The sequence below is a fragment of the Erpetoichthys calabaricus genome, chromosome 1 (assembly GCF_900747795.2).
Source record: "Erpetoichthys calabaricus chromosome 1, fErpCal1.3, whole genome shotgun sequence".
NCBI lineage: Eukaryota > Metazoa > Chordata > Cladistia > Polypteriformes > Polypteridae > Erpetoichthys > Erpetoichthys calabaricus.
Window position 1 is genome coordinate 161,544,366 of NC_041394.2, and position 23,011 is coordinate 161,567,376.

The 23,011-nt window shown below is 36.0% G+C and overlaps 1 protein-coding gene across 3 annotated transcripts in view; it reads left to right on the forward strand.

The window, feature by feature from the left end:
• gnl1 (guanine nucleotide binding protein-like 1) overlaps window positions 1-22,728 on the forward strand; it is a 107,722-nt gene extending 84,994 nt beyond the window's left edge. The window contains exons 8-11 of one of the 3 annotated variants that reach the window (XM_051920406.1): window positions 3,762-3,940; window positions 9,318-9,480; window positions 10,908-11,048; window positions 21,977-22,728. In XM_051920406.1, coding sequence (XP_051776366.1) covers window positions 3,762-3,940; window positions 9,318-9,480; window positions 10,908-11,048; window positions 21,977-22,209 — 716 coding nt within the window. In that variant the 3' untranslated portion in view covers window positions 22,210-22,728. The remainder of the gene's footprint in view (window positions 1-3,761; window positions 3,941-9,317; window positions 9,481-10,907; window positions 11,049-21,976) is intronic. The other 2 variants (XM_028808146.2, XM_051920409.1) reach the window with 2 other exon arrangements.
• Window positions 22,729-23,011: the final 283 nt, after the last annotated feature.

Below are 23,011 nucleotides of genomic sequence, written 5' to 3' on the forward strand. Positions count from 1 at the left end.
CTGCTGAATTTCATCATTGTGTTATGATGAAAGAATCATATTAGGTTTTACCCTTTTGAAAAGGAAGGGTGATTAAAGGTTAAAAGGTTATTCTTTTAAGCTCTAACCCTTTCATAATAAGCAACATCATAGGAGCTTTCAATTAATCTTCTCATTAAAACTTCAAATCTGCAAATGAGCAACTGGTTTAACTGTAATTGAAATGAGATGTCAAAGATATCATTATTTTGAATATGTACAGTGCCTTACAAAAGTATCTTTGACCCATTTTATCTGTATGATATTTTCTTCCAAATACAGAAACTCAAAATGTTTTTATGTGGCATTATTTTATTTTAAAAAAATCTTAAGGAAAAAAAGCAAATATGATAGTTTTGCGCAAGTATCCTATCACTTCGCTTTAATATTTTGTAGAGCTACTAGTAGGATACCACAGATTCTTAATTGGATTAAGATTAAGATAAGTCTTTGACTAAATCATTGTAGGACATCTAACTTTGTTAACTTTGAGCAGCTCCAAGATTAAATAAGTCTTGTATTTGGAATCAATGTCCTGCTGAAAATTCATGTTTGTCCCAGCTTCAGTGTTCCAGGAGTCTGAAACAGGTTTACTTACAGTATTTACATGTATTTTCCTTGTATTTTAACCAGATGTCCAGTTCCAAATGACGAAAATCAGCACCACAGCATAATGCTATCAATACCACACTTAACTGTAGGTACTGTGTTTTTGAGGTGCTGGCAGTATTACTTAAACACCACACATACAACCTTAGCCAAAACCAGTTTTTTTTCCCCATCATAACTGGGTCACTCTCAGACATTTACATGGTTCTTTTTGAGGTATGTTTTTTGTTGTGTCAATGTTATGCAGAGCACATGCTAAGCAATGCACCGTGACTCTAAAACTAGGCACTAGTAAGGCACTAGTATTAATAAAATAAAATTCTGCTAATAAACATTTTATTCATGTAGTAAAATGCATTTAGCATATAGAATGATTAATAATAATACAAGGAAGAACTTGAATCTTAAGTACAAAGGGTAATTACTGTAAAACTATCATGATAATCATTGAGAGGTTTACATACCTCTGCAGTGACGTTCATGTCTCTGGTGACTGTTCCTGTGAAGTCAGTAAATGGATTGGGAAAGCATGAGGGGGACATGAGGTCGCTGTAAAGGGGTGTGTGGCGTTCCCGATATCTCTGCAAAAGGACGAAGGTCCAAGTCTTTAGAGTCTTGGTGCTTCCTGTTTTGCTATAAGGTTGCTAGGCATTAACACTATCCAGTGACATGAGATGAAGACAGGAATAGTTTGTTACTGTGCCTCTTTGGTGAATCCTTGGCGACCGCTAGTTTGACTTTGTGCCGAACAAAATGTTGCTTACGAAGTCCCGAATGAGGCATATTACCTGCATTGTGAGGGAGTGTCAGTTACGCTACTATGGCCATGTGGCGCTTTTCCCAGAGGGTGCTTCAGCTCACTAGCTTCTCTTTCTTGAGGACGCGAGCAGCTGGACCAGGCCAAGGGGATGCCCACGTTACACCTGACTGTAGCAGATAGATGGTCATTTCCGGTGGGTGGGACTGGACCATGTGTCTGCCTGGGAGGTTGCCAAAGGAGTCTCCAGCTGCTTCATCATGTAGTGGGTGAATCAATGTGCTGTACTGTGTATCTTTGAAAAGTTTCCTTCTCTACTTTCTAATCTTGTGATCAGTACTCATATTTTAATAAACTGCATTACTGTCTGTGAAGGTAGTTTGCAACTTTATGTATCTTAAATCAAACTTGGCAAAATATCTTTATGTGTAATTAATTTTCATACACAAGTGATTATTCTTGACCGCTTATACTTTTATTTGTATTTTTTACATCTACTAGTACTGTACTAGCCTAGCCAGGGAAATTTCATAAGACAGTAGACCTCATTTATAGTGCTGCCAGATAATCAGGTGTACCATAAGTGCTATATAAAAAACTTTTTTTTTTTTTTTACACCAAGGTTTAATATTATTGGCAGGCAGTGTGGTATAGTGGTTGAGTGCTTGTACCCAGGATTTCAAAACATAAGGTTGTTTGTTCAAATCCTGCTACTGAAATTGTGTTACCATGAGCAAGTCATTTAATCTGTCTGTGCTCCAATTGACAAAAATGAAACAAATGTAACCAGTTGTATCTTTAATGTTGTAAGTCACCTTGGATTAATGGATAAGTTCAATATCTTTCAAGTCGAAGTTGTTTCTTCGCACACATGGTATATACAGTATGCATTGCCACACTAAATTGTGTTGTAAAGTTAAGTATTTTCTATAAATGTTGAAAAATATTTTGCCCTCACTGGCACTTTACAATAGAGGCTAATGGGGCGGCATGAACCTATCCTTTAAGGCCATCAGTCAAATAATAAGCAATAGTAATAATAATATTAAGTCACTGGAGATGCTTAATCTTGAACATGCTATATGCAATTGTCCATGAGTAGACCATTCCTGCATTAGATCTATTCCTGCTTTTTTCCTGCTTTTCCTGTTGACTTGGCTTTAGCTGATGGTCATTACAAAGCACAGTTTTACAGGTAAGTGGATTATTTTGAATCGAAACAGGTAATCAGTAGGAATAATGTGAAATATAAGTATGTATTATTTTCATGGTTAAATGTTTTATGATTTTTTTTGTTTACATCATGCATTTAAGTACAGTATTTTTTTTTGCTTTGCTTTGTTAGCTGTATGTAGTTCCCCTTTTAAAGTGCACAGATGCAAATGCTTGAAGTGGATAAGCATAAGTGCTGATACCTTATATATGACACTTCTGTATCAACATGAGGAGCAAGGAGTGCAGAGCAGTAGCTTCAAGCATCGTTACGTTATTCTTTGACTTGCCCTTTAGAAATGCATGCCCCACAATCTTAAGACTGATGCTGGGAAAATGCAATTACAGCTGTTGAATTTAAGCACTGCAATCATGGGTGGGTCAGTGTACCTTGTAGTTTTCATAACCACAACCAGGGGATGGAGATTGACGGAGGACAATGAATAACCAAGATAACAGGTGATAGGCATATAAGAGTAGAACAGCAAAAAATAGCTCTTGCTAACCATTGTGCTATGCATCTTTCCTGTGCTTTGCCAAACTTTCTCTTTCCATTTCATAACGTGATCACGTCTCTTTTTTCTTGTCCAGGACCACCATCCTGTCTGCAGTCATACGTCCACCTTATTGGCTAGTGATGCTGGCTATTCATGTGGCCCGTCAATCGCTTCTGTTGACTTTGATTTGCATATACAGTAGCCACCTATCAGAGCAGCACAGAGCATGGACATTAGTAAAATATTAATAAACCTCGATAAATAAAAAAAAATGGGATCAGCTAATTTGTTTTTTCCTATACTGTCACCAGATTTCACTCAAATCAATAAATGTGTTTTTGACATATTGGTGCATTTAGTATTTCTGTTATTTGGTGGGTTGTACCCCTAAATGTTGATATATTGAAGTGTCCTTTCTTGGCAGATGCAACATCCTCCCAAATTTCACCTTTTTAACTAAATGGGAAATGCTTTTGTTGATAATCAAGTGAATGAGTCAGTCAACTTTGTATTATATGCAGATTCAGATAGAATGCATAACTTTAACTGCAGAAATTACATTTTGCATATTTTTTATTTAAATCAAAATTCTTTGGTATGTGTAATTAGCTTAATGTATGTTGTTTGAGACCAGCTAGTAAAATCATTGTTTTCATTTGTTTTAACAGGATTTCCCAATGTTGGAAAATCTTCTTTGGTAAACGGGTTAGTGGGTCGGAAAGTGGTGAGCACATCACGAACACCAGGCCACACCAAGTACTTCCAGACATACTTCCTGACACCTTCTGTTCGGCTGTGTGACTGCCCTGGCCTTATATTCCCCTCTCTTGTTAACAGACACTTACAGGTATGATTTTCAAATAGCAGAAAATGTTGAATAAAAGTTTAAATAGAAAGAAACAGTCATGTAAAAAAAAGTAAGTGCAATCTCTTTTAAATATGTAGTTTTGCGCAACAAGAGATAACTAACAATCATCTAGTCCTGATACTAGGTAAATATAACCTTAAGCCAATATCACATAACATGACTTATTGTCAAATCGAATGTCAAACCTCACAACGGCATTTGCTGATCTCATCGCTGGTGTATGTCACATTACTTGACTAGAAATCACATGGTATGTCAAATAAGAAAAATGTAAGAGAACTTTGTAGCATAGTTTTACATTTCCAAAGTATCATAAGTTCACCCCATTTTGTGACAACCAGTAACATAATTTAAAGGTAGTTCAATTTAAATCTTGACCACTTTCTTTTTTCCATTCTGTAGTGGTACATAAAACACACAATATCAGGCAGACAAGTCTATCTTCTGTTTATTTGGTTGAAACCACCAGTGTTCCTTATACCTCATAGTTGCATTTTATGCATTGCTGTTTTGCCCGAGTGCTCATTGGTTGTCAGCTCTCACATTCACACAAGCCCACCCTTACATCTTAAGGCTTAATCATATCAGTTTGATTTTGTCAGGATGAGTTGCAGACTGACTAGATGGTCTGAGACACTGGATATGTTCAACTACGTGACTGGCAGTCACAGGAGTGGGCCATGACTGCCTTCAACTTACTACTTATGTAAATAGTCTGCACCTGAAAGTGATTGAAAGTTGTGTACTGTGACATGGCCTTTAGTCATTATTCAACAAGATAAAACATTATTGATTTAGCTTCTTCACATAACTATTTCTGCTGTTCCCACAGTTCACAGAAGATCAGCCTACAAAATAAACTTTTTACCAGGTTTACTATGTACTCATTAGTGAAACTGTGCAGTATATTGAGCATTGATACTATTTTGAGAGGTTATCAATTTTATTAGTTTTTACTTTCATACTGTAGCTTTCTTAATAAATTGCCCCAAGAAAAAAAAATTTGTACTTGCATAATTTTATAGATAATGTCATTGTTTTAAACAATTGCTAAATCTTTGGACTGGCTGACTAAGCTGTGTTATACTACATCAAAAGTCAATTTTAATACTATTTCGACAAAAAAAAATACAAAAACTGCAGTGAATCCTTTCTAATTTACAAATGCTACTTAAAACAAATGTATCCCCTAAGCATCAGTTTTTCTTCCTGAAATTGTCAAACCAATAAACTACACTATACTGTATCACTCTGTTTGGCTGATAGTTTGGAACACAGCTGGGGTGCCGACTAGAACAAGCTAAGACTTTAGAATCAAAGGACCAGGTTAAAAATTGTGATCTTTATTTGAAAGCTGAAATCCAAAAACAGCAATCTGAAAATCAAAAGGAAGGTCAAATTACAAAAAAGCAGACAGTTTTTAAAAGTGCAGAGCAAAAATCACAAACCCAAACAATAAGCATATGTCAGAAAACACAAAAAATTAAGCAGCGTAGAACTAGTAAACAAAAGGCACTTTCTCCAATACAGCTTGAATGATATTAAGGCAAAGAGCCCCTTAACAGCTTCATCTTTTATATCTCTTGCCTTTCCCACTACATAATTGTTGCCTGATTAAGACTGTATGACAGCAGACATGAATACCAAGTATCAGTGACCAATAACAGGCAAACATAGTAGCTCAGGGAAGAAATCCATCCAAATTGTGGTTTCTGTTAATTCTAATCTTTTCCAGAATAAGAAATTCAGTACACTGTTCCTTTCTTGAGGACCTTGTTAGCACAGTCCACCTTTACAGCTCCAGATTTATAAAACTTGCATACATGCATTTCTGGCCTCTTGTTGTGCATATGCAAAAGTTGGATTTATAAAAGAAAACTTGACAGGAGAACTTGCATATGCTTTCCGCAGCCAGGACCCATTTGTACACAAGAGTTTGGAGAAAGTAGGAGATGACGACACCCTTGATTAAGTAGCAAAATACAGCCAAACCAACCAAATGATGACTCATACACTTGATCATTCATATCACTGAGCCATTATTTTAATTTATGTTGATGTGAGGCACATATTAAATCTCCAATGAATATTACATACAGATGCTATTTTAATTGCCTTTTAAGATTGAAAATGCTGAGTATTCGTATTGAAGCACTTAATTGAGTTTTCCTCAGTTTATATCAGCTGAGAATTGATAATCAATGCAGTCCCTTGTTGTCAATAATGTCATGAAGTTATAACACAGGTGTGATTCACTCGTTGTGTACAGAAAGCTATAGATATTGTTCCCTATAACCTTTTCATAGTCTGATAATTTTACACTTATGGCTTGTTTGCCGCTGCTTGAAGACTATTCATATAGTCATATATGAAGGGAATGAGCATTTAGGGACTAGCGTATGAGCCAATTTAGGCATCCACAAGCCGTTCTCTTGGAACGGTATGCTGAATTGGGCCCAGCATTAGAAAGACATGCTGCCCAAAACTGGGCTGTACCTTTACATGTCCAGATTTTAACAATGGTGCAAAAGGCACCTACCAAAGGAAAATGAACAAAATGTCAAGAATCAAGTCAAGCCTCAGATACATCATGCCCACTGTGCTGGTTTATGGAAGCCATAAATGATTGATGAGGTGCTACATTCAGTTTCTGTATGGTGTGGGTGTGCAGTGCAACAAAAGGCAATTTGCAATGTCCAGTTTTCCTGATATAACTGATAAAAATGACTACACTCATATTTCAGTAAGTGCACCTAGTGAAGCAACTTTTATGAAGCATAAGCAATTAATTTCTATTAATGCACAAGTCATCTGTAATGCCAAGATGAGACTAGCAAACATTGTGGCTTGGTGGCCTGGGTCATCCATGATTTATTTATTTTGAGGTAGAGTAGCACTGGCAGGTGGCTAGCTGATGGTGTTGTATCTGATGGCTGGCCTGTTGGTAAGAAAACTGGCTCAACTCTCAGTTTTTCATATGGCCTATACTATTCAATGTAACAGCAATCATGTTATTACATGTACCAGGTTATAGTGGCTACCCGCTGAGACATTGATGCTTTATACCAGAGCTATTCAATTACAAATTTAGTTGGGCAAGATTTTCAAACCAAGAAATTTAGCTGGGCCAGACATTTTCAACAGTCAGTAAAGCAACAGGTAATGACAAAATTTAAACTAACACAAATGTATTGTAAAACATGTTTATTCATTATTTTAAATTTGTCCACATTTGATACAGGCACATCAAAAAGTGTGTAAAAAACAAAATAGCTAAAACTGAACAGAATCTGAGGTGGTAGCAATGCTTTTTTCCACTTTTGAGATAAAAAAAAAAAAAAAAAACATTTTGGTCATATTTGACTTAAACACATCTCAAAGTGCATAAGTACATAAAATCAAAAAAAGTGCACAGTATTAGCAATAACATGTGTTTCCCTTTGAAATAAAATAAATATTTTGGTCATATAATTCTTTATATTTACTTGTAGTTCTCACTACTTAAAACGCTTTGTGCCCCACATAGTACGTGAACCCACAGTCTTTTTATTGTAAGGCAGCAGTAATAAGATTGCGCCGCTGCACATATATGACCCAAGCACATCACAAAGTGCATTTATCAGAATAAAAAAGAACTATAGTGGTATCAAAGCTATTATTGCAAAAAGCCATAGCAACTGATAACAGTAACTAACGCACATGAATAAAACGTCTATGGCACACTGAGTAAACATAGGTTTGTTTTAAATTACCACATGTGTGTTTATATTATGACGTGTCTTGCTACTGCATGGGCTGTGGGGGGTGGAGTCTTGGGAGAAAGCACTTTGTGAAGGCTCAGGGCACCTCCTTAGACAGGGTCAGGGTGAGATGGCAGCGAATGGTGAAAGAGCAAGAAGAGATTCCCCCAGAGAAGCTGCTCCTTAAATGGTTTGTCACAGTATCGTAGACTATTACCACCACTTGTAGACACACCAAAACGCACTGCATTGTAGATTGAATGTTGCTAGGCTATGCGGAGTGTTGCATTTATGGTCTGTATTACTGATGGAATTTCTGACGGCTCATTAAATGTGTTTTTTCTCTGTGTTCCTGGCGGGACCATGGGCTCGGCCACTTGGAAGTTGCTCACGGGGCTGCATGTGGCAAACAAGTCATCATTTGAATACGCTGGCTTTTATGCCTTTCTCCAACACAAAGTGCAGAGGAGAGGTGCTAAAATGCTGTGAAGAGCGCACCATAGAACTCCTCAAATGCAGTTGCTGGTGTCTGGATGCCTCAGGTTACTAGTCAATGAAGTTCTACAGCATTAGGATTGCATATGTACGATGTTGATTAGCATAGTTCATACATGATTGTTTCAGGACGGCAACCAAGCACATTCACACATTCCACATATACAAGATGATTGTGTTATGTAAAGGGTATATTGCATACGAATGTACATATGCCATGTTTTATACATCTTTTTTTTTTTCTTTATTGTTCCCTAAACGTATATTTTTGTTTTTTGGCATACACATACTTTTTACACTATTCACACTATCTCTGCAAAGTTTTACAAATGAGACCTCCGGTCACTTTCTGGGTGGAGTCTTTATGTACTGGACTGGATGACTAAGGCTTATTCTTTGTTTTTGTCTTTCCTTTACCTGGAATGAACAATATGAACTATTCCTTAAATAAAGTGTTCTTAATATACAGTACTTGATGAGAAAACTTACTTTTTAGCCTTGCAGCTCTTAATATAGTGAGAAGTATAATGAGCTTTTACAGTTGTTTTACTATAGGTTTTTTTCTACTTCTTTTTACTTAAGTTTTACTGAGGTTATAGATAAAATTAAGTAAGACACAGTTCTGTGAGGAATATAATCAGTACAACATTCAAAACAGTAGTGTTTTAGATGAATATTTTTATAATCAACACTTAATTCTCGCACTGTTCCTCATTAGAAATGTATTTTTTTTGCTTTTAAATAAATTGTTTTCCTTTTAAGATTCTTCTAATTGAGTAAGTATATCAAAATTGATTGTTCATTGCATAATCTTGCCTCATCTGTTGCCACTCAAAATGTTACTCCTAATAATGCAGTTGAAATTTATTTATTTAATTTTTTTAATAAAATAATGGCATGTTCTTTGCTTATTTTTGAGTGACAGTTTAATTTGGAATTATGAAGTCATTTAACTATCCTGCAATCAAGTTACAGTACATATTTACTGTGTCCATATAAATCATATGCTGCTTTGGACCTGAAATGCAATGTGGACAGAAGTTTGTTCTGAAGTTATGCTTAAAATGCACCTAGTTTTAATAAACATATTAGAGCAGCAGTACTGCTTTGTTTCCTTACAGATATTGGCAGGAATTTACCCTGTTTCCCAAATCCAGGAGCCATACACAACAGTGGGATACTTAGCGGAAAGAATTCCTATCCAGAAAATTCTAAAACTTAAACACCCAAAAGAAAATGAAGGGTCTGCAGATCCTCATTGGTGCGCCTGGGATATCTGTGAAGGTAAAAAAGATGAAGATAATATGAGTTTGTTTTCTTCTTGGTTTGTTTAATCAAAATAATAGTTTTAACGTCTGTATTCAGTCAAACAGATATTTGGGTAAATTCTATGAAGAAGAAGAAGCAGTAACCTTAAGCTAGATACCTGCATTCAACAATGAGTGCAGGTAATGAAATTTAATTAAGTATGACTAACTTTTCAGAACATGATATTAACATGTATTAATGTGAAGTGATTAGTTTTGAATACATGTTATGAAATATACATTATATTTATTACATAAGAATATTCATTGTGGTTAAAAAAAATATGTCAAAAAATGTAATTAAATAATTATGTAAAGGTAGCTCGCAGGAGATCTGTAAGTTGTCACAAACTTATATTAAAACCCTCTTAATCTAATTTTTCCTGCTACTTTAATTTAGATGGGTGAAACAAACTTCTTTTTTGTTATGAAGTTTCTGTGTCTCAAAATATAATGCAGAAAAATTCTTACAATTTTATTTTCATATGCTTGCTTCTTACTGTATCACAGAGAAGAATAAACGTAACTTTTGTTGCAGAGAAAGTAGTTTTCTGTAATGTGTTTTGCACAGTAATTCTAATTCTGTGATTGAGAAGGCAAATTTCAAAGCTGCATAATCCAATGATTTGCCATTAGTGCAATAACCCATTTAATTTACAAGGAAATTATCATGTACACCATTCTTTAGATCGATAAGACATACTCAATCAGTAGTTTCTGTGCAAAAACATTTACAATTGCTTTTGAATTAGTTCAATTTAGGTTTGTTGGTGGCAAAGCCTATCCCAATAAGACTTTTTGATTGTATTACAGTAATATACACAACAGTGTTGAATATAAGTTTAGTTTTCAGTGTCATTTTACATATGTACTGTATATAATTGAATACATTATAAATATAGTATAAATTATTTTTGGACATTTTTATTTCCTACAGTTCATCTACTAAATTCTGAAGCTGTATCATCTCTATCAAATGTTTTTATTATGTTTGATATTTCAGTGTTAGGCTTACAGCTATAATGAAAAATACTTCCATAGCCTGCTTTCTGAACTAAACACCTATTTCTAGATTTTCAGTAGTAAGGCACCTAATATTGTTAGTGAGGTAAATAAATGTGAAATCTATATATTTCCTCCTCTGAGTTATTTGAAGGAGTGCTTAGGCCAATCATCTTCACAAACCTTCTTATATCTTAACCTTTGCAATAATAGTAATATTTTAAAAATCTTTAGTCTGTTCTTCATTTCAACAACAAATTAAAAGTGATTGTGATTAACACAGAAAACCCAGGTATTTAACTAGTTATATTTTAATTGTTTGAGAGCATTCAGTTTTAGATTTAGTACAGGTATTGATTGTAATATACTGTATATCTAACAATTTCACAATTTCTTTTCAAGCCTGGGCTGAGAAAAGGGGCTACAAGACAGCCAAAGCAGCTAGAAATGATGTTTATAGAGCAGCAAACAGCCTCTTGAGGCTGGCAACAGATGGGCGTCTGTGTCTGTGTATGCAACCACCAGAGTATGGAAAATGTAAAGGTAGGAAAACAGAGGCCTCTGATGTCACTGCACCATCTCTATGTACCAAGGTGATATGACAAAAAGGTGGTGACTGGTTAAAAAAAAGACCATTCTTTGTTTTTTTTTTAAATGTGCGTTTTATGCACCACCAACTACTTCATTGTCTCTTCTGTTGCCATCCAATAACAGGTAGGAACTAAACCTGTGCAGAGCACCACTCAAGGCACACTTGAGTTTGAAGTAAATGTAAATTGCAAGGCTGTGGAAGGAAACAGGAGTACTCAGAAAAAAAACAGGGAAAGGCGTGGAATGTGCAAACTCTGGAGCTATGAGTCGGCAACACTAAATTTTACTCTACTATGTTGTTCATAAACAGTCAAAAAATAATTTAACCCCTTGAAATGTTTTTTTTTTTTTTTTTTTACATATGTAGACATATCAAGAGTTGATCTTCATATAAAACCATATCTATATATAAAGGTGATATAATAAACATGCCACATACACATTTTGTAGACCAATGTACTGTATATGTTAAACTAGCAAAATACCTGCGCTTCACAGCAGAGAAGTAGTGTGTTAAAGAGGTTATGTAAACATATATATACATATCTATATATACACATATCTACATATACATATATATACTGTATATGTATATGTATATATATATATATATATATATATATATATATATATATATATATATATATATATACACATATACACATCCACATATATATATATATATACATATACACATCCATCCATTTTCCAACCCGCTGAATCCGAACACAGGGTCACGGGGGTCTACCGGAGCCAATCCCAGCCAACACAGGGCACAAGGCAGGAAACAATCCCGGGCAGGGTGCCAACCCACCGCAGGACACACACAAACACACCCACACACCAAGCACACACTAGGGCCAATTTAGAATCGCCAGTCCACCTAACCTGCATGTCTTTGGACTGTGGGAGTACACCGGAGCGCCCGGAGGAAACCCACGCAGACACGGGGAGAACATGCAAACTCCACGCAGGGAGGACCCGGGAAGCGAACCCAGGTCCCCAGATCTCCCAACTGCGAGGCAGCAGCGCTACCCACTGCGCCACCGTGCCGCCACATATACACATCCACATATATATATACAGTGGAACCTCGAGATACGATCACCTCTGTATACGAGAAATTCAAAATACGAGGAAAGTATGAGCGAAAAATTCAGATCTAAATACGAGCATTGGCTCACGTAACGAGTCACGAGCCAGGCTGTGGGTATAGCTCGCGGCTTAGCGAGGGGGCGTGGTAGCTGTAGCGAGCCGCAGGGCGATCTGCGGTGTCTGCGTTTCTCACCTAAGTGCACAGGTGGGAAACTGCCCACATCCATGATTGTTCCTGTGGCTGATGGGCTGGGCAGGGTTGCCACCCGTCCTTTAAAATACGGAATCGTCCCGTATTTGAGAATGAAATTGCGCGTCCCGTTTTGAATCAATACGTATGCGTCCCTTATTTTTTTGTATTAAAAGTGGTAACCCTAGCAGCTGCCATGTCTTCCCCGCATATATAGAGAAGCGCGAGCCGGTTAAGGGGGAGAAGTAGTAAAAGAAAAGAGAGGAGAGGAGAGAGAACGGAGGTTGCAGGAGGAGGCAGGAATCCGCAGCAGTAGGAAGTCGGTGCGAGAGAGCGAGCGAGTACAGGCTCGCGTGTAGCTGAACAGGCGAGCCAAACAGCTGAAGCAGGACGGTGTAGAGAAGGTCAGCTGCATTAAGTGTCTCGCCTGTTGCAGAGCCCGCATGGGAGAAGCAGGTGAGACGCTAACAGAGAAGAAGCACCGGGGATTGTCATCTGTTTTTTTGAAGACTGCTTCCTGTTGACGTTTTAACCTCGTGTTAAAGGATTGTTATTCTTATGTACTTTAAACCTCCACTTCACAACTGTTTTAAGGATTATTTATTTAAAGATTTATTGAATGCTCTACTGCACTTTGGACACCTGTTTTGATTCTTTTAATAATCAGTTATATTATTTATTACCACTGTTATTTATTAAAGGTAGACTACAGTATATATAATTTATCAGTGTTATTTGTTAGGAAAATTGATTTTTATGTTAATATATTTGGGATGCGGAACGGATTAACTGGATTTCCATTATTTTCAATGGGGACGTTTGTTCTAGATACGAGAAATTCGCTATACAAGCTCAGTGCTGGAACGAATTAAACTCGTATCTAGAGGTTCCACTGTACATATTTACCTATCTACATATCTATATATATATATATATATATATATATATACATATCTACATATATTACACATATATATGTACATATCTACATATATATATATATATATATATATATATATATATATATATATATATATATACATATCTATACATATTAATAAAAGGCAAAGCACTCACTGACTGACTGACTCACTCATCACTAATTCTCGAACTTCCCGTGTAGGTGGAAGGCTGAAATTTGGCAGGCTCATTCCTTACAGCTTACTTACAAAAGTTAGGCAGGTTTCATTTCGATATTCTACGCGTAATGGTCATAACTGGAACATGTTTTTTGTCCATATACTCTAATGGAGGAGGCGGAGTCACGTATCGCGTCATCACGCCTCCTACATAATCACGTGAACTAAAAACAAGGAAGAGATTTACAGCACGAGTCAAACGCGGGAACGAAGGTAAATGACGTTAATTTTTCACTGTCTTTTAATACTGTGTAATCATACATATTAACACGTGCAATTAAACGTGTGCAATTACGGGGTGATTTCTCAGGCTTAAAAGCTCCCCTTTTATCAAACGCGGGAACAAAGGTAACTGACGTTGTTCACTGTCTTTTAATACTGTGTAACCATACATATTAACACATGTGCAATTAAACGTGTGCATTTACGGGGTGATTTCTCAGGCTTAAAAGCTCGCCTTTTACTAAAAAGGTAAATGCAAAACTATTTTCAATCATTCTATGATCTGCTTCTCACAACTGAAGGCACCTTGGCTGATGGTAAATGACGTTAATTTTTGAGTGTCTTTTAATACTGTGTAAGCATACATATTAACACGTGCAATTAAACGTGTGCATTTACGGGGTGATTTCTCAGGCTTAAAAGCTCGCCTTTTATCAAACGCGGGAACAAAGGTAAATCACGTTGTTCTCTGTCTTTTAATACTGTGTAACCATACATATTAACACATGTGCAATTAAACGTGTGCATTTACGGGATGATTTCTCAGGCTTAAAAGCTCGCCTTTTACTAAAAAGGTAAATGCAAAACTATTTTCAGTCATTTTATGATCTGCTTCTCACAACTGAAGGCACCGTGGCTGATGTTACGTCACTTGCTGTCCAACCATAAGCGTTACCTGGTAGGTAACCGGCCAGTCACTTCACTCCCTTACGGGAATCGAACCTCTGAGGTTTTCTTTTGTTCTTAATTAAAATTTAAAAGCAATACTTCACCGCTGCTAAGCCCCTCTAGCGCTGACGTCCGAGGTTCGATTACCGTAAGCAAGTGCAGTGAGTGTGTAATTACATTCACGGCATTCGTAGTCTGATTCACAATCTGATTGTATGGGTGGTTACCTACCAGGTAACGCTTATAGTTGGCCACCAAGTCAGGTCGAAGTGATCACTCGAGTAAAGGCAGCTTCACAAAAAAACAGATCCTTAACAAACTGTTATTAGTATATTTTCCCTCAATTTAAAAAGGTTTTATTTTCTTCTTAATAAAAATTTAAAAGCGGTACTTCGCCGGTGCGAAGCGCGTGGATTTGACCGACTGACACATACAGACATATTCATGAGTGCAGGTACTTCGGAAAGAAAGCACCGTGTAAACCTAAAGTTTAAATTAATTTCATAGACCTACAAAAGGTTGCCATTCATTTGAGGCAAGATTGCTTTTCTTCTGTACAACTATACGTTGCATTCTCAAGAGTGTGCTTGCACGGCTTCGGATATAGATATATATATATATATATATGTGTGTATGTATGTCTATATATAAATATGTAAGCTTATAAGTACTGCCTTACTTCTCTTTAAGAAAGGAAGATGTAATGATACTTGATTTAAACGATTCCATGTCTTCCTGGGTTTGCTTAGCTTATTGTCAATATCTTTACACGTTTTTTTAAGACTTATTGACTGAAACGGGCTTTCACGAAAAAAGTTAGGGCTTTGCTACAGGATACACCCTCCACAAGTTAAGCAAGTAAAAATAAAATATATATTTCTGTTTTATTTAAACCTTTTAACTTCGTATGCATAGCCCCATTTGGCTGTTTAATTTTTTTTTTCTTTCTTCAGTAATATTTAATCTCCTTAAAGAAAAAGAACATATCCATTTTACTTTTTTTGTATCTCTTTAGTAATATTTTAGTGTAAAAGGATAACCAGTATTTAAACCTTTTATGTTACTTTATACATTTATTTTACACAATGTTGAAAAATTAATAAGAAAGCTACATATTTTGGCAGCTGCTGCTTTCATTTTCAATGAAATGAAAAAAGCTCTCCAAGAGAAAACGTCAATGAAGAAGAAACAGTTTGCACTATCTAAAAATGAGAAACCCTCATTTATAAAAGTTTGCTGCAGATGACTTAACTGAAAATAAATGAATAGTTCCTATGTGTATAATACATATTTATCTATTTTACTTATGCCTTTATTCCACCAACTTACAACATTTGAGGTACAATTTGTTACATTACTATTGTTTTTTGCAGCACAGGCAGGTGAAGTGACTTCCTCAGGGTCACACAGTGGTGTCAGTACCAGGATTTGAACTGACAAGCTCCGGGTTTACTGAAATATTACTGAAGAAAGAAAAAAAACGAAAATGGGCAAATAGGGCTATGCATACAGATGTCCATCCATCCATTATCCAACCCGCTATATCCTAAATACAGGAGCCAATAAGTAGATATGTATATATACAGTATATATATGTGAATGTATGTATGTATGTATATATGTATGTCTATATATATATATATATATATATGTAGATATGTAAATTTGTATATGTATATATATATATGTTTATGTGGATGTGTATATGTGTATATACGTATGTATATGTAGATATGTGTATATGTAGATATGTATATATATGTATATATGTTTATGTATATATATATAGTTACATAACCTCTTTAACACACTACTTCTCCGCTGCGAAGCGCGGGTATTTTGCTATATGTAGATATCTGTATATGTAGATATGTATATATATATGTATGTATGTATATGTATATATATATGTTTACATAACCTCTTTAACACACTACTTCTCCGCTGCGAATATATATATACTAGCAAAATACCCGCGCTTCGCAGCGGAGAAGTAGTGTGTTAAAGAGGTTATGAAAAAGTAAAGGAAACATTTAAAAATAACGTAACATGATTGTCAATGTAATTGTGTTGTCATTGTTATGAGTGTTGCTGTCATATATATATATATATATATATATATATATATATATATATATATATATACAGTGATCCCTCGCTATATCGCGCTTCGCCTTTCGCGGCTTCACTCCATCGCGGATTTTATATGTAAGCATATTTAAATATATATCGCGGATTTTTCGCTGCTTCGCGGGTTTCTGCGGACAATGGGTCTTTTAATATCTGGTACATGCTTCCTCAGTTGGTTTGCCCAGTTCATTTCATACAAGGGACGCTATTGGCAGATGGCTGAGAAGCTACCCAACTTACTTTCTCTCTCTCTCTCTCTCTCTCTCTCTTGTGCTGACGTAGGGGGGTGTGAGCAGGGGGGCTGTGTGCAGCTGCTTCCTGAAGGACATGCTGCACGGTGCTTCGCATACTTAAAAGCTCAAAGGGCACGTATTGATTTTTGACTTTGTTTTTCTGTGGCTCTCTCTCTCTCTCTTCCTGCTCCTGACGGAGGGGGTGTGAGCTGCCGCCTTCAACAGCTTTGTACCGGCGGTGCTTCGCATACTTAAAAGCCAAAAAGCCCTATTGATTTTTTTTTGACTGCTTGCTTTGCACTCCTTTGAAAAGGAAGATATGTTTGCATTCTTTTAATTGTGAGACAGAACTGTCATCTCTGTCTTGTCATGGAGCACAGTTTAAACTTTTGAAAAAGAGACAAATGTTTGTTTGCAGTGTTTGAATAACGTTCCTGTCTCTCTACAACCTCCTGTGTTTCTGCGCAAATCTGTGACCCAAGCATGACATTCTAAAAATAACCATATAAACATATGGTTTCTACTTCGCGGATTTTCCTATTTCGCGGGTGGCTCTGGAACGCAACCCCCGCGATGGAGGAGGGATTACTGTATATATATATATATATATATATATATATATATATATATATATATATATATATATATACATACACACATATATATATATATATATATATATATATATAGATATACATATACATACACATATATATATGTGTGTATATATATATATATATATATATATAATATATGTGTGTGTGTGTATATATATATATATATATATATATATGACAGCAACACTCATAACAATGACAACACAATTACATTGACAATCATGTTACGTTATTTTTAAAATGTTTCCTTTACTTTTTCATAACCTCTTTAACACACTACTTCTCCGCTGCGAAGCGCGGGTATTTTGCTAGAATATATATATATATATATATATATATATATATATATATATATATATATATATAGACATACATATATACAGTACATACATTCATTCACATATATATATAGCCAAATCCCCGTGCTTCGCAGCGGCGAAGTACTGCTTTTAAATTTTTATTAAGAAGAACAGAAAACCTTTTTAAATTGCTTTCTCCTTGCTTAGCGGTTCTGTATTGTTTTATTGTTCGTTTATTACGATTGTTATAGTTATTGTGTAGCTATTTGAGACTCACTTTTCTGTTCAGGTACCCATTTCCTTTATGTAGTCCGTGGATTCTCCACTATTTTTTGTTCGTTTATTACGATTATAGTTATTTATTGATTCCCTTCTTTAGCTGACTGCCTGCTCATATAAGGCGCATAAACGAACGCCATATAAGGCCATCCTTTTTCCTTGCTTCGCCAAGGAAGCAGCCTTTTTATTTAATCCACGGGTTCTCCGCTGTTTTATTGTTCGTTTATTACGATTGTTATAGTTCTCTTTGTATACCACGTTGTTAGTTCAGCACTCTGGTTGTAATATGACCAAGCTGTGCAAGCTTACTGTTGAGAATGCAACGTATAGTTGTACAGGAGATAAGCAATCTTGCCTCAAATCAATGGCAACCTTTTGTAGGTCTATGAACGTAATTTAAACTTTAGGTTTACATGGTGCTTTGTTTCCGAAGTACCTGCACTCATGAATATGTCTGTATGCGTCAGTCGCTTCGTATTCTTTTCCTACGTTATCAATTGTGTAATGCGTTTTTTGAACAGGTTTGATTCATTGAAGTGATCACTCGTGCTGCGTTCAGTCAGTTCACGTGAGCCGTTCTCTTGTTTGATGTTGCGATGTCCACGGCTTTATTTAATGTTAGCTAAGACCCGGCACTTAAAAGTTTCTCGCTACAGCAATTTTAACTCTGTTACAAAGTGATCCAAAGTCTCGCTTATACCTCGTGTCTTCTCATTAAACTTCTATGTCGCGAATATGGTATTGCAAACGGCAGCGGGAGCGTTTCTATAAACTTAATTTAAACTTATGGTTTACACCGTGCTTTGTTTCCGCAGTAGCTGCACTAATGATTATGCTTGTATACGTCACTCGCTCGCTTCTTATTGTTTTGCTGCCTTCTCAATTGTGTAATGAATGTTTTCTTCAGCGCTCTTTGGGGCTCTTCAATGTTTTCTACGTACTGCGTTCACAGTCAGTTCACATGATTACGTGGGAGGCGTGATGATGCGATACGCAACTCCGCCTCCCACGGCCATCAAGCTGCAGTCTATTACAGCATATGGACAAAAAAGTGGTTCCAGTTATGACCATTACGCGTAGAATTTCGAAATGAAACCTGCCTAACTTTTGTAAGTAAGCTGTAAGAAATGAGCCTGCCAAATTTCAGCCTTCCACCTACACGGGAAGTTGGAGAATTAGTGAGTGAGTCAGTGAGGGCTTTGCCTTTTATTAGTATAGATAAACATAAATGCAAATTTTGCATGTGGAAAATGTAAGGACACCATTGCATTTATCACTACTTCAAATATCTGAAATTAGAATTTGGAGCACCAGTTAAAGTGCACATGATTTAAAACAACATTACAGAAAATCTTATCTGAACCTGTCTTTTTTAAACTTCAGACAGTCAGTTTTATTGGGTCTCAGGTGTTAAAGACTATATTATCACAAAGAATAAATCTATCAAGCTTTCAGAAAGGTTACAGATGCCAATGAGTCTGGAAAGGGATTTAAAAATATCTCTAAAAAATTGGATATCGGCCATGCCACTGTCTGGAAGATCATTTACAAGTAGAGAAGATTTTAAATAACTGCCAGCTTGTCCAGGCCAGGCTGGCACAGCAAGTTCAGCCCATGAGCAGAATGCAAGATGCTGAAGTCTCTTAGAGTCTCGGAATTTCATCACGGGACCTGCAGTTATCTGTTAATTCTGATGAATCTACCATTAGATACAGACTGCACAAATTAGATCTATATAGAAGATGTGCCTGGATGAATCTTTTTCTGCCCAGAAAGAACATCGGGACAAAACAAAAATTTGCTCAGAAACACCTAGGCAAAGACCAGGACATCTGGAAGAGTGTGCAGTGGACAGCCTAGGCAAAGATAGTTATTTGGCCACCGTACCTGAAGACGTGGTTGGTGAAAACCAAAGACAGCAATTGACTCAAATAACTGGATACCAACTGTAAACGATAGTGGTTGAAATATTATAGTTTGGGGCTGCTTTGCTGCATCAGGGCCAGAGAAGCTCACCATCATAGAATCCATTACGAACTTCTTTTTCTGATGGAAGGTGCTTGAAGATAATGTAGGACCATCTGTCAGAAGATTGAAGCTCAACCAAAAGTGGACCTTGCAACATGGCAATGATCCTAAACATAACAGTAAATCCAATAATGAATGGCTGTAATGAAAAGAAAAGTGTGTTCTGCAAAAACCAAGTCAAAGCTCAAATCAGAATTCCATGGAGATGCTGTGGTGAGGATTTGAAACTGGCTGTGCATGCAAGATATTTCTCAAACATCACACAGCTAAAAGAATTCTGTGTGGAGGAGTAGGAAAACTTTTCTCACAGTCACTGTCAGAGACTTGGTATACAGTTAGTTATCAGAGAGGTTAGTTCTGTCAAAGGGGGCTATGTCAACTATTAGAACCAAGAGTGTACTTACTTTGTCCACAAACAGAAATGGTGTGTCTGTTTAATTCTTCATTGAATAAATTATTGCAATGTCAAACTTTCACCTTTAGCTAAAGTTACTGCTAAAATGAAGATCAAATCTTAATATGTCCACATATTTTAAATGGAATTTGTATTCTTATGTTTTTCTCAGTAAGAGAAAAGAAAATATATCAAATGAGTAAATAAAAATAAAGATTTAAAATAGATCACAGTCCTTGTGTTCATTTGCCAAAGGCCAGTATTCATTCATTCCTTTACTTTCCAATGCAGGACCACTGGCGTTAATCTCTGCACCATTAGGGACAAAACAGGAATAATCCCCATATTAATGAATTATTTTTTATAGGCCATGCTGAGAAGGGACATTTGCTTTCCAAAGGATGTTGCACCTTTATAGATGGTACAATGCATGCTGTATATAAATGCTATGCCAACACTTTGTATGATCCCCTGTTGCCATTTGGCATGATCCCTGTGTGACTTTCAGATTCTCCTCCTATTGCTTTCATCACCAGAGTCATTACACTCTCACATGTTAGAGTACATGCAACTGACCACCACCAGGCCCAGATTCAGTAATTGAATTTCTGTACAATACCAAATGGATAATTTACTAATTAATATGAATTTTAATATTTTGACAATGTGCATGTACTTTACAAATTATTATTTGATAAATCTTTTCGAGTGGCTTATTTACAGTGTTCCTTGAGTGACACATCACAGGTTGTTGTGTGAGGCTGAATTATGTATGCTTTCATTTTTAACCATGTATTGTATGATTTGAAGTGTGAGATGACTGACTATAGTCTAAAATTAAAATATTTACATTTAATTTTCAGTTATTTTCTTGACTTCAAGCATGTATTCACATACTGTATGTACCTTGCAGATCAGAAATAAATACAATACTACTTCTTAACACATATTAGATAACCCACATCTCGTCTAGAGAGCAAAGAAAGGAGTATTTGATATAAAATATTATAGACACAATATTTACAGATCCTCCTAAAATATAACGTGTTAGTGATTATGAAATTTGTCTGTTGTTAAATGTGCTACAGACACTCTCCAACTGCTTATTTAGCCAACCACTATAGCTATTGGCAGCTATTGCCTTTGCAGTTTTTTGTGATCTAAATGCTAGTTGCCAGCACAAATCACTTGCAATGAGGTACTTGGGAAGGAAGCCACTTACCCTACAGCACATTTATCTTGACTTTACTTTCAAACCTTTATATTACATTCAAAAGTGACTCAAAAAAAAGCAGGGATAAATTTTGCAAATTGTAATGTATCAGTACTTTTGCCCCACCATATATGATGAACACAACATAGTGCCGGCACATCTCATTTACAATTGAGTTTCAACAGTGATATAAATCCAAATTGGAAAGATTTTAAGAGAGTGCAAAATGAACGATCATAAAACCTATGTGTTTATATTTTTCATTGTCTTTCTCCTTATGCCTTTTCTGTTCTTGCATTTTCCACTTTTCTCAGAGCTTTTGCAGGTTGTTTAGTGACATTTAATGATCTGTTCTTTAATTTTTCTATTCAGAGGACTGGGAGCAGGACCCTGAGACAGCTGAAATTGCTGCTTTACAAGCTGCAGTTAAGCAAGATGACCAGCCTAGCTCTGAAGGAGATGAAATAACTAGCTCAGAACAAGAGGATGAGGAAGACCTTGATACAGATGAAGAAAATGAATTAATAACATCTAAAGAAGTTTTCAAGGGAGGCAAATTTCAGTGTAGAAACATGTTTTCCTTACTTACAGAGAATGACTGTTAATGGTCTGCTCTCAATAAACGTAACAGGTTGCTGTGGAATAACAGACTTTGTTTATATTTGATTTTATCCAACCTAACAGTTGACAATGAAAAACAGAATTACTGTACAGAAAACTGCATTCCTATCACAAACATTCAACATTCTTTTTTGTTCCATTAGGGTTTTTTTCCCCAGTGTTTCTCCATAAAATTCCAGTAATTTACTACTGGCTTATGAGTCTGTGCCACTCAAGAATGACATCCATTTTAGGGACCACAGAGTTACTCCTTTGTTATTCATGAATTTCCATATGCAAGTGATGTAATATGAGGACCTGTTTAAAATGACTTAGTAACTTTATTTATTATGGCATGTCTGTTAAAGAATTAAATACAGCTTATATGTACAGTGCATCCGGAAAGTATTCACAGCGCATCACTTTTTCCACATTTTGTTATGTTACAGCCTTATTCCAAAATGGATTAAATTCATTTTTTTCCTCAGAATTCTACACACAACACCCCATAATGACAACGAGAAAAAAGTTTACTTGAGGTTTTTTGCAAATTTATTAAAAATAAAAAAATTGAGAAAGCACATGTACAGAAGTATTCAAAGCCTTTGCCATAAAGCTCAAAATTGAGCTCAGGTGCATCCTGTTTCCCCTGATCATCCTTGAGATGTTTCTGCAGCTTAATTGGAGTCCACCTGTGGTAAATTCAGTTGATAGAACATGATTTGGAAAGGCACACACCTGTCTATATAAGGTCCCACAGTTGACAGTTCATGTCCGAGCACAAACCAAGCATGAAGTCAAAGGAAT